The sequence below is a fragment of the Silurus meridionalis genome, chromosome 20 (genome assembly GCF_014805685.1).
Source record: "Silurus meridionalis isolate SWU-2019-XX chromosome 20, ASM1480568v1, whole genome shotgun sequence".
Taxonomy (NCBI): Eukaryota; Metazoa; Chordata; class Actinopteri; order Siluriformes; family Siluridae; genus Silurus; species Silurus meridionalis.
In genome coordinates this window covers 15,490,434-15,503,487 of record NC_060903.1, presented here as the reverse complement: position 1 = coordinate 15,503,487, position 13,054 = coordinate 15,490,434, and the positions used below count along the sequence as shown (strand labels likewise).

The 13,054-nt window shown below is 37.2% G+C and overlaps 1 protein-coding gene across 3 annotated transcripts in view; it reads left to right on the top strand.

Annotated features, from left to right (window-relative positions):
• LOC124402905 (syntaxin-1A) overlaps nucleotides 1-13,054 on the top strand; it is an 80,099-nt gene that overhangs the window by 6,102 nt on the left and 60,943 nt on the right. For all 3 annotated transcript variants that reach the window (XM_046876324.1, XM_046876325.1, XM_046876326.1), the window contains exon 2: nucleotides 8,910-8,984. In XM_046876324.1, the coding sequence (XP_046732280.1) occupies nucleotides 8,910-8,984 (75 nt within the window). The remainder of the gene's footprint in view (nucleotides 1-8,909; nucleotides 8,985-13,054) is intronic.

Sequence of the window (13,054 nt, the reverse complement as noted above, 5' to 3'; positions counted from 1 at the left end):
GTTGGCCCTTTTGCCTTCACTCTGCGGTCCAGCTCACCCCTAAACCATCTCGGTTGGGTTCAGGTCCGGTGACTGTGGAGGCCAGGTCATCTGGCGCAGCACCCCATCACTCTCCTTCTTGGTCAAATAGCCCTTGATGCCTTCAGTGTGACTCTACAATTTTCATAGTCATGAAAATAAAGAAAACTCTTTGAATGAGAAGGTGTGTCCAAACTTTTGGTCTGTACTGTATATATGTAATGTTTATAAGTGGTTGGATGTTGGGAAACAGTAGTAATCGCTGATTGGGTGTTGGGAAACGATAGTAATCTGTAATTGGTCATTAAAATTAATATAAGTGATTGGGATTATGGGAAAATTGGTGATCAGTAATTGAGTGTTGAGATCAATGTTTATAAGTGTTTGGGTGTTTGGGAACAATAGTGATCAGTGATTGGGTGCTGGGATAAACGTTAATAAGTGGTTGGGTGCCGGGAAACAGTGGTGTCCGTGAGTGGTCATTGGGATTAAAATAAGTGATTGGGTAATATTGAACAATTGTGATCAGTAATTAGGTATTGGGATCAATGTTTATAAGTAATTGGGTGTTAGGGAATAATGCTGATCAGGGATTGGTCTCTGGGATTAATATAATGATTGGGTATTGGGGAAAAAATGTTTTGTGTGTGTTTACTGTGGTTCTATTGGGTAAATACTTATTCACAACGCTGTTGTAATTGCCCCAATTTAGTCATCATTGAAACTATTTTGCTTGGCCAAATGGTGCATGTGTAGACCCAGAACATTGTTCAAACCCATACGGAAAAGCCAGGGTTTTATTGACCATTTGTTGCTTATTAACCCAAGGGTAAATTTTTGACTCACAAACTAGACTGGCAGTCTGTCCTGTCTCTGATAGCCAGATTGGTGATTATTCTCAAGATGCTGCAGCCTGCACTTCAGAAAGAGTTCTTTTTGTTTATGCCAAATAGAACATGGCAGGAGAGAGTCTTATTAGTGCTGTAAAAAGACATGAACCAGATGGGGGTTGGTTTAAAACCACTCCCTTAGCTAGGATTCACTGTTTGGTGTGCTCTAGAATTGAGCTGTGGTATTTTCTGAAGTTTGAAGTCCTCAGTTTAAAGATTTTAATGGATTTTTATGTTTGTATTGAATTTCGATTGGGTTAGGTTCAATTTTAATGTTACTATAAGAGTACAAGTACAAAGACAATGAAATGCAGTTAACATTCAACCTGCAAATAGGCAATAATTTCAATGAAACTGTATGTTTATAGCCATGGACACTGTGCATATAAAGGTAAACAGTATTGTGCATATCAGGAATGCAATAAATCAAGCAAAATGATGGGTAAAATAAAATGTCACTGTGGTCTTATCTAGTCATTAATTAAAAAAACTACACTTAATGTACAAAAGAATTGGGACACCTGACCTTTCCATCCATATGTGGTTCCTCCCCAAACTGTTACCTCAAAGTTGTAGGCACACAATTGTATAGAATGTCTTTGGGTGCATCAGTTTTCATCAGTAAACAGACAAAAATCTTAACAATCTACAATGTCTGGTGTGTCCCAAAAGATGGATTCCTTTCAAGTTTTCTTCCTCAAATCATTGGAGCGAGTTTTTCTTTCTTTCATCATCCCTCTGGCTTGGATAAGCTTATAGGGATTAGTTATTTAAAAGTTAAACAGGTAGGACCAAATTTGACCTCCAGCTCCACCTCCTGTCTTTTACTCAATGCCACTGTCTCTAAACCATACAACATCGCAGGTCTCACCACAGTCCTATAAACTTTCCCTTTCACTCTCGCAGATACTCTTCTATCACAAATCACTCCTGCTATCACTCTTCTCCACCCACTCCACCCTGCCTGCACTCTTTTCTTCACTTCTCTAACACAATCTCCATTACTTTGCACTGTTGAATCCAGGTACCTGAACTCCTCCACCTTCTCCACCTCTTCTCCCTGCAACCGCACCCCTCCACTGCCCTCCCTCTCATTCACACACATGTACTCTGTCTTACTCCTACTGACTTTCAATCCCCTTCTCCACCTCTCCAGGCTCTTCTCAACCTGCTCCCAACTCTCCCCACAAATCACAATATCATACTTAATATTTATTAATATAATTAATACATTTTTTAATTTAGCACATTTTTATGATTCAATAAAGTTTTTTTTATTTATTTTGTAATAAAGTTCAGTACTATTTTAAATGCCGTGTTCAGTTTGTTTGGTTGTTGTTTTTTTTTAAATCCAGTATAATTAAATTTTATTTTATTTTTTTTCATTTTTATTGAATGATTAATCGGTTCAGCGTTGGTAAAATCCACTATCGGACAACCTCTAATCATATGCATGGAATATCACATCTAGGCAAAGAAGTGGAAGTAGCTCAGTGGTTAAACTGTTTTAGTCAGAAGGTCTTGAGTTTAAATCCCAGCGCTGCCACTCATGGGGGCTTGAGCAAGGCTCTTGCACTCGGTTGTATAAATGAAATAATTGTCAGTCACTCTGGATAAGGGCATCTGCCAAATATTGTAGGTGTATATGCAACTGTAGCAAGTGATGAATTCACATTGACTGAACCCTACCTATGTGAAAGCTTTAAGACCAACTGTAATGTACCCTGACATTTTTTCAGTACACATGCTGTTTTATTTCATAGATCCTAAAATAACCCTGTGCCATATTTGGGATAGTCAGAATCAGTGCTTCCTCCTCACTCTCTAAACATGAAGCTAGACATGATGGTGTGATACAGAGGGTGTTGGTATCTCTAGCGCCTGAGCAAGAGACTACACGCTGGAGTGTTGATTGATGAAGATGCAAATGCCACAGTCGGTGGTCTTTTCCTTTCTGCGCAAGACGCCGCAAACGTCAGCGTGGTGTAATTGGATTTGTGTCGCCACACACTTACGGAAGGCCGGACTGCGAAAACACGGTGTCTTAAAACCCCAGAGGGCGAGAGAGGAATAAGAGGTGACGGCACATCCCTCTCTCCCTGCCTGCTATCTGTCATTAGAGGCCACTGCAGGCTTAATGACATTTTCCTCTCAGACAGAGGCAGAGTTGCTCCTGCGGGGAAAATAATTCCCTGTTTCCCTGGGCAACTAGATTACATGAACAAAGTGAGCCAGCTGAGTGTGGAAGGGGCACGCATAAGCGTAATGCTTTCACCTGGATCGGTGCGAATATTAGATTTTCTTCTTACTTAGAATCGAATGGAATTTTCAGCACCGTCCTTGTCACCGCCGCCAACAACGATTTCCCCGACTTTTACTGAATTCTTGTCTGATAAACAGAATGATTGGATTACTTCAACCGAGCAGGATGTGCGGAATTGAATTTCGGAAACGTAGCCAAGTCTGTCGTGTACCCAAATATTCCTTAAAAGTCAAATTTTCTGGAAGTGGAACCAATTGGTACTTTTTCCAGTCGGACCATATGGACAGTGCGGATATTTTATGTAACGTCACAATATTTTGTGTACAAATCATCACAGTAGTTGGATCATCTTTATCTCCTGATAATTGCCATTGGTTATGAGTGGTTGGATTTTGAATCAGAAGGTTGAGAGATCAAATTTCAGGACCATCAACCTGCGACTGTTGGGCCCTTGAACATGTTAGACTTCTCATCAAAAGGCTGTAAGTTCAAATCCTAGCACCACCAAGCTGCCACTCCTGGGTTCTTCAGCAAGGCCCATAACCCACATCCGCTCAGATAATTGTAAGTCTTTATGGAGAAGGGTGTCTGACGTTTAATTAGGGTTCTAAATAATATTTGTTGTCTGACATGAATTACTCTTATTATCTCATAGCTAATTATTCTCAAGCTAATGAATGTCCTGAAGTGTTTAATTTCTCTATCATTATTTATGATACTTATAATGTTTTGATTAGGACTGCATCAAAACATTAACATTTTGTGTAACTGGCCACTCGTTTTCAGTTGCTGAAGTGCTGTAACACTATAAACACAAAAGCGACAAAACTGGCAACGTCTATGAAAAGAATGAAAATAACGTAGGCTGTGGATCGAGGAAAAAATAACAAGTGTAGCAGCGAGCGGGAGGCAGTCGCAGGTAACTCGGTCCATGTTGTGTGGGCCGTCTGCTGTAATGAGACTCGTGTTGAGCTCAAGCCTCCTGCCTATTGTCTGCTGGCTCGAGAGAGAAAGAGAAAGAGATTGAGAGAGAGCTAGGCAGAAAGAAAGAAAGCCAAACCGAAAAGCATGAAGAAAAGGGTGGAAAGAGATGACAAAGGACAGGAGAAGAGAGTAGGTGGATGGAAGATAGCAGATGGGGAGGAGAGGACTGGAGATGCACTCAGCACTTGTATTGCCTCTATCTCTTTTTCTATCTGCCTTGCTCTCACTGATGATTTTTCTGCTGTATTTCATCATTAGTCCACAGGACACTCCAGTCAACACGGGAGAGATCACTTCATGGCTTTAACATCAGCAAGGTGCTCAGGTCACAGTGACATTATATGACATTAAATGTGCATTACCAAGACATGCTTGGTTTCGAAACCTTAATTTTTGGACTCAATTGGACTTGTAGGTGGTTTCCATGATGAGTCAACGATATGATGTGACTCATTACCGACTATTATATTAATGATTTGGGTGTGTTTTTTTGTCTTTATGCTTTTTCAAACCTGTGAGAAATTTCACTGGTTGAATATTTTTTGGATTTCCATGTACTCCGTATTAGAGATTCAGCGATTCGCATCTGTGCATTAAAGTTAATGATGTAATGCTTTGATTTGAAATAGTGTGCATCGCATACAAGTTGGCATGCAGCGTTTTAGATTAACATGGCAGAGGTAGAGCTGGATGTCAGAATGTCTGGTTTTATTTAATCTTTTTTCTTTTTTTTTGCAGTACAAAGGCCTGTTTTTAAAAGGGAAATGCGTTAGAACTTAGCAGGCAAATCGCAAATCGATGGGAATCGCAAATCAATGCGAATCGCATCGGCCTCAGCTATGGAGACGCACATTCCTATTTTATATATATATACCCCATATATATAGCAGGTAGTCTTTCTGGTAATTCAAATGTGAATAGAAGAGAAATGCATTAATCCTGGAACATATGTAGTGTTTTTAGTAGGAGTAGTAGATGATTTGTCACAAGTCCTTTTAAAAAAAATCTTCTGTTCTTGGGTAAATTGCACCTATTCTGTTTCACACCTCATCCTTGAATTGAATTGAATTGAGCTGAATTGAATTGGGGGGTGAGGAGAATCTGCAATATGAACCAAATGTAAACTTGCTGTCAAAAAAAAACACTCCAACAGCTAGATCTCTGAAGCAGTACTTTATTGTCATTATTTGCTAACACTGTTTTCCTAGATTGTGTTTTCTTTTAATGGTATTTATTGCTAGTTTGAGGAATATTCTCTTGTGCTTTCTCTTAGTACTATTGAGACACGAAGCACGTTCTACATCGTACACCAGGTCCTTATTTTCAAGGACTCCCCAGTCTTTTTCTTCCATTCTTTTTTTTTTTTTGGTACGTTTTGTTCAAACCTGATCATTGTCGATTTAGAATAGTGAAGGGGGTCTGTGTTTCAACTGGACCTGGACATTTGACCCTGTTTCATGTTTGATTCATGCAGGTTATCCTTTACTCCTTACACTTTGTGTTTGCTTTGTATTCCTAAAGGGTTGTCTTTATGTTGTTTTATTTATTTATTTTTGCCAGAACCCTACCATTATCTAATCTGTTGCTGTGAGAGATGTATAGTTGGATCGAGAACCTTTAGTTGAACTTCTCTGTATGACCTTGCTCCAAGTAAGGAAGAAGGTTCTAGTGGGCTAATTGACGAGTGAGTCATGTTTCGATATGTCAGAGATTAGCTCTGGGCAGAGAACTGCTCCTCCCCAGGGGGGCTGTACACCACAGAAAGGAAGTTAGTGTCCACTGGGGCTTCTTGCTGTCTCAGAACTGCTACCCTACATGTGCTAAATAAAGATACGAAGCAAATGATGCTGTAGAATGAGTCTAATAAGAAGCATCTCATCAGAAGTGGCATACCTCATAGCTCTAGTGTTGGTAAAACAGGCCATTTGGGATAGAGTAACCTAGGAAGTGTGTTTTCTCCAGAGTTATTTCATGATTGAAACATTGTAGTATCTTTGCTTTAGAGACTTTGGAATTAAAGATGATTAGAAAGCATTAACAGTATTGCTCAGGATAGCAGCATTGCAAAGGCACATGGTGGCAAATTGCAAACAGATCCATGAGAGACCCCTGCTGAAAAACACGAGGATTATCAATTAGGGGATTCTGCCCTTGTGTCTAAATCGCTATCCTCAAATACACAAAGCACTCTGCGTCAGGATTGAGATTGTTGTGGAGTGTAAAACTGTACAACTTGGTGGTGTGTGGGCCGTAGCAAAATTCGTTTTAGCACTAATTTACACAATTAGTGCCAAATGGTGGTTCTGTGGGATTGGATCCAGAATTGGTATTGGTTTTCTATGTTGTTGATCTTGTCTTGTCTTTTTAATAATTCATTAATCAATAATATGTCTAACAATTTGAATGATAGTAGGAGCTCAATCTGCCCTTTTAAATACAAGTCAAGTCAAGAGGCTTTTATTGTCATTTTTTACCACACACAGTGGTACACAGTACACAGTGAAAATGAGACAAAGTTCCCCCACAACCCTGGTGCTACACTAAACAACATGGAGCTACAACACACAACATAAAGCTACATTAAGTGCGTCGAGTGCAACCGAGTGCAAACAATGCAGACAAAAAACAGTACAGACAGACAACACAAGACCGTGTGGGATAATACATATAACATAAGATAGCACCGACCAGTAAAACTACTGTACACTCTGAATATACAGTACTGTGGAAAGAGGACTATTAAAGACTATAAAGTATATGAGTATATGTAATCAAACACAATGCAGTGCAAAAGCAATGCACAAATGGTATTGCTTTTCATTTCTGACATATGGACAACATACCATGCTGAAAAGCAAAGCCTATCACTGAGTTGCCAGATCTTTTTCATTAAAAACTGGATTTATTTTAATTTTTTGGAAAATCAAAGCATATAAAGACACCATAGATCATCAGATGTGGTTTTGATGATCGGGTGTCCACATACTTTTGGCAACCTGCTTTATGCTAAGTATATGATAGTATTATAATAACCATATGCTTTATGCTGATATCTTTTTCATGTGTGAGCATGTGGTGCATTCATGAAGGTGCATTTTGCCGTATTGCATCCTAAAACATCATGTGAATAATGTACGACCACATAAAATAAAATTGCACATTCACTTCTATACGAAAATGAACGCTAAACTTCTGTACAATGTGTGAAGGAAGTGCTGAAGCCACGTGTACATTTCACAGAAGCTTTTATTAGCATGTGAACATTGTCTGACATCGATGTCTTCAATGTATTTCTGAATGAAAGATCCAACAACCTATAAGAGATATTCTAAAGAAGCAAGGGTTATCAAAAGAAAAAAAAACCAATTCCTATCAGGCTTTGTGCTCATCGGTCTCACAGGGTCTTGATTGAATAACTAGCTGCTAATAACTTGACCTGCTGTGCTAATCAATGCAGAGCACAGCTGTAATGACTCACGGTCCACAACTTTCCCATGAGTGCTAGGTGAATAAAGCCGACCGTCGCTCATTTTGTGTCATCTGCCGCATGTAGCAGATTGAACCCAAATGAAGTGGGTTTTTGAGAGTTTAAATAGTTTAAAGGGTGTATAGTAGGAACACTGGTGTATAATATTAGCGATTTCACCAGAATTCATTTTAAGAGTGGGAAGCTTTGAGTAGTTCCCACAATCTCATGCAGTTCATTGGAACTGATTGGAAATGAACTTGAATGTAGTCAGTCAACCAGAGTGTTTTGGCTGACTGAAGATTTCTGTATTTATAGTACATGAATATGAGACCTAGTCATCAATAACCCCTTTGTTTTGTTCAATCAAGATAATCGATAAAGTCTAAACAGTATCCCACAAACATTATGATATAAAGTCTGATAATCTGTCTAAATATATTTAGAGTTATTTTAGATTACACCTCAATACATTACATTTCTTTTCCACCTATGTTCAAAAAAAGGTTCAGCAAAATGTTGAGCTTAAGTACATCTCAAAAAGCACACACACAAAAAGTCCTTGAAAAGACTAGACAAATGTTCAGACATTGAAAACAAGGTCACCATGGTGCACACTCATTTCTAATGCACAGACATTATGTGTTAAAAAATTTCCTTTTGCTTCTCCTAATCTTTGCGATCTTAATCTTTGCGATGTATTACTTTAGAACGGTTCTGTTCATCATAGATACACAATCTGCACTTTCTGGTTTAAATCCAAATTTTTGCAGTAAAACAAGAAAAAAACCAGGGTGATTCCTGTTTTTATTTACTTAGTTATTTATTTTTCTTTTCAAATTATTTTGGAGACAAAAACAAGAACTTGGGAACTTTACATGTGAAGAATGGGGCAGCATGCTTCCTGTCCCAATAGGCCTCTATTAGTGTTTGTTTGACCACTATGTGTGTATAATAATAAAGTTATAGAGCTAAACGTGTCAGTTTACAATCGTTCAACATCGCCAATCGGAAATCCGTAGCAAAACCTTTTTGTTTTTAAATTATAATTGCATTTGCTTAATGCAGGATGCTGACATTCGCACACTGCAATAGACTGAAACCCAAAGAAGTGAAATGCATTTCCTGTGTAGGAGATTTTGTCTGTAAATAAACAGGCTATAGATAGCGTGACTAATTAATTGGTAGATAAATACATCCCCATGTAATGTCATAACTTGTGTAAAAAGGAAGCTCTTTTACATTGACATTAAGTGCTAATGTTAATTGGATGTTATCTGTCTCTCAGGGGAAGGACACCGAAGAGGAGGAGGAGGTGGCAGTGGGCATGGAGAAAGGCTTCATGGATGAGTTCTTTGAACAGGTACTCTTTCATGATTTATAATGTATTTATTTATTTATTTATTTATTTTGCGCCACATTGATCTGGTTTCTAGATTTAAAAATGCGATTTTATGAAAACTTTCTGAAACACACTCACAGTCGGTATCGTTCAGTGTTTCATTAGAAAGATCGGATGGGTCTTCCTGCTTTCATCTGAAATGAGGCTTAAAATACCACAATGGGATTTTCCATGAGATGAAGATCCATGATCACACACTGGGTTTAAAGAGATTTTTTGGGGGGAATTTCTAAAGAAAGCTGCGAGTTCCTTTTTGGACCCCGGTGTATGCTGAGGCTGAACATTCCTCACCGGTCTGAACTTGTTATTTAAACAGTTTGAATGGGTAACACCATTACATCTGAGGCATACTGTCATTCTCATTTGCTTCCCTGGGTCGCATGTAGGGTTGCGTTTATTCATTTACGAGTGATACTAACAATGGGGGCTGAATTAAAGCTCAGTGTACAGCTAAAAGAGTCCGGAATAGTGATAGAAGCACTGCAAATCAGAACTGGTATCTTAAATGCAGAATATTCATACACTATACAGTAGATTTGGTCATGTAGCACCTAATAACTTGCATTTTAAGCAAAATTCAAAAAAGGCAACTGTATCTTCCCATTTGTCTCAAAGACTTCATGCAAGTCCATAAGATTAATAATTTCTTTTTTACACAAATGTATAAAAAAAGTGGAAAAAGTTCAGTGATATAACATGAATTTATAATAGCGATTATATTATTAACAGCAATATAACACTATCAGTGTTCAGTTTAAATCAGTTTAAATAAAATGTATGGCAAATAAAATTTAATTTGATTTATATTAGTAGGTGTGTTTTTTTGAGCAAATGAACAAAAAAATGGATTATAGAATTTGTGTTTTGAATGCACAGAAAACTATAAATAATATTAAAATAGCAAACTAGCAGATGTGAAATGAGTATTTACTGAATTACAACCATACAATACATTCTTAAGGAATTTTATTCTAAGGTGAAGGTAGTAAATTTCTCAACATGGGCTTTTGTCATTATTATTCAGTGTGTAAAGATAATGAGGCATGTTTAAAATTTTGCCACCAGGCATTGCAAAAAAAAAGAAGAAGAAAAAAAAAACATTCTTTTGGTTTTTCTTTGTTCAGACCTCATACCTAGGGACTGTATATTATTAATTATTCCACAGTGCTTCTGAAATCTGTATTGTGATTGGTCAGAAGGTCATTATCAGATCATATTTCTATAGACTCTTCTAAAAGATTAATTCGACAATGGACGCTACAAGTAACCTGTGCCTAATGAGAAACGAATATGAAAATTGATGCTATTTAAAAGGTAAATGTGTATGATGGGGGGATTTCTGTATGAAAATGTTTATTTAACTTATATTGAAGGAGTCTCCAGTGTCAGTGATTGGTAAGTAAACATGACAACTTTCTCGTTATCTTTAAAAGATTAAAAATATAAAAGAGGATGGTGTGAGGAATAATTCTTTATACATGATCAATAGCTTGTTTCTTGGGTGTTTTGTAATATTAAATGTTATTATAAATTGGTAAAAAAGTATTAAAAGGTTTATCAGTTTGATAGCTTTTAGATTTGTTTTTTTATTTTATATCACAAAGTGTGATCTTGTAAAAAGTCAAAAATGTAATAAAAAAAACAAACTCGATTTCTGCATATGAGTAAGTGCTATTTCATGTTATTGAAATTTCAGGGCATCTGACATGTTAGATAATCATATTTGATTACTTCGCAGTGATGGTGACTCAGCTCTCAGTGAAGGTGACTCAGCTCTCAGTGTCCTTCCTGAGTCAGGAGGTTAATGTAGCTGTTGTGCGAACACACCGTTACACGCATCAAGCCCACGCTTACATCTGTACTCCGCGCAGTGCAAAGTGTAGACAGTGACACTCAACTTGATTGTCATGCCCAATTGGAAAAACATCAGGTCACACATCTGGCTGTATTTTGTTTTTTTTTTATCCTGTACTCATCTGACTCTTATGTTGTCATTAAAAAGCAAAACTATTTAAGACAAAGCTGATTACAAGCGCAAGAATATGCCATTATAGTTCAAGGAATTTAATATATAAGCATTTGATATAGGTTACAAGGTTTATCATTAACTGCTCTACTAGTTAATTAGTAGATAATTACAACAATAAGCTCATTCGCAAGCCATGAAATTGTTCAAAAGGTCTATCTGTGTCTTTTTGTCTATTTGTATTTGGAATTCAAATTTAAGTGGCAATTATTGAAAAGAAACATTCTAATGTCCGAGGGACTGGTTAGATTTTTTAAAGTTATTAATCTTTGTAGCATATACCTGCTATATTTTTTATATTTCTATATGTCCACTACTGTCACATAACAAATAGAGGCTGCAGGTGCAAGGCCAAATTTACTGTAACAAATAACAAAAATAGACCAACGCCAACAAATAAGAACTATGAACTTAACCCTAAAACTAACCCTTGAACAAAAGAAAAACTGACAGAAAGATATACAGAAACCAGAACTTAAATAGGCGGTGCTTAAGACATAAGGCAAAGAATAGGGTGATTAGACATACGGCAGTCATGTGACATGTAATCCTGAAGGCACAGCATATTGACACCTGTATTTCTACCTGTTGAATAAAAGAAAAAATAGCCACAGAAAACAATGTTGTTCAGCAACATTGAACATTGATCTAAATGACTGGTGTTGAAATGATGTAAAATTATCATAAATATATTGTATAGTGACCTAAAAACTGCTGCTATAATCATAAAGTCTCCTGTGTGCAACTGTTTTTTACTGAACATCATTTTAACAAACCCTGGACTATTTGCTTTTCTTGACTAAAACTTGACTATTTATTATCACTCAGAAGACCTTCTCTTCAATGTCAAGTTCATTTCCAGGTTCCTAGTGTCATCTCAGGGCACTTTTCTTTCCCAATGTCTTTTCCAGATTGCTCATTGAAAGGTTTAAATTAAAATGTAAAACTGCTATAATAGACTGTAGGTGTAAAGATTTTGCTCTGGTGAGCTGTTTCTACACATGTGCATAACGCTGATGAATAGCTCTTTTTATTTAATCATGTTGTCGATATTACAGTGCGACCTCGACACTCGCGGGGGTTACGTTCTATGAGCCCTCGCGAGTAACAAAAAAATCGCGATGGTTTGATGGTTCCTTTTTCAAGGGGAATTGTACATGTACTGTATGTAAACTCAACAATTGTGAATTACTTGTCATAAAGGTTTTATTTACTTCTTTCAATGATAATACAAAAAGAAAATAGTTTTACAAACTTTGCCATTTATTAGTACAAAATCTTTTACTCCGAACTTTCGAGCCATTTGCGGCTTCTCGTGAACTATCCGATTTTTCGAGAGTTATTCTCAGTCCAGTTCCAAATGAAAAGTCGCAAACTATCGAGGTCGCAAGTGTCAAGGCCTTGAGCATCGAGGTTTCAATGAACCTTGGTTTCAACGTTAACCTATCGTTGTACAGAGGCCTGTTACTGATGGTGTTTCTTCTTAGTGGCCAAGTTCACCTCATATCTGTGTGAATTAATGCTGAATGGTAGGGGTCCAGATAGATGACCCTACGCCACCGTAAAGAGGATTTTCCCCAAGTTCACTAAGTGGAGGGTAAAGGGAAAGTCATACTAAAGAATGTAGAATGGAGTAAAGAAGGGTATAAAGGATTGTTTGAATTGTATGTACTGAAGTACTTACGTAGACCTACTCAGTTTTATTCTTTGCAGTAAACTCTTCTTTTTGGCAACCCACAACCTTGAGAGCTTCTGACTAGATTTCATCAAGTGTTGTAAGCTTTGAAAGTGAATTACCTGCAGCTCAATTGCGATCTTGTGTTCTCCAAGATCTTTATGGAATTACATTTGCGTCAAAAGTATTAAACGCAACTTTGAAATTATATGAAGAGAAAAAAGAGAAGCAAAATAAAAAATAGTGGACAATGAAAAATATAACATGGTCAAATAGTTTCCTTTTCACTAATCATGGTGTATGAATTTTCGAAGTTTTTGTTTCCACTCT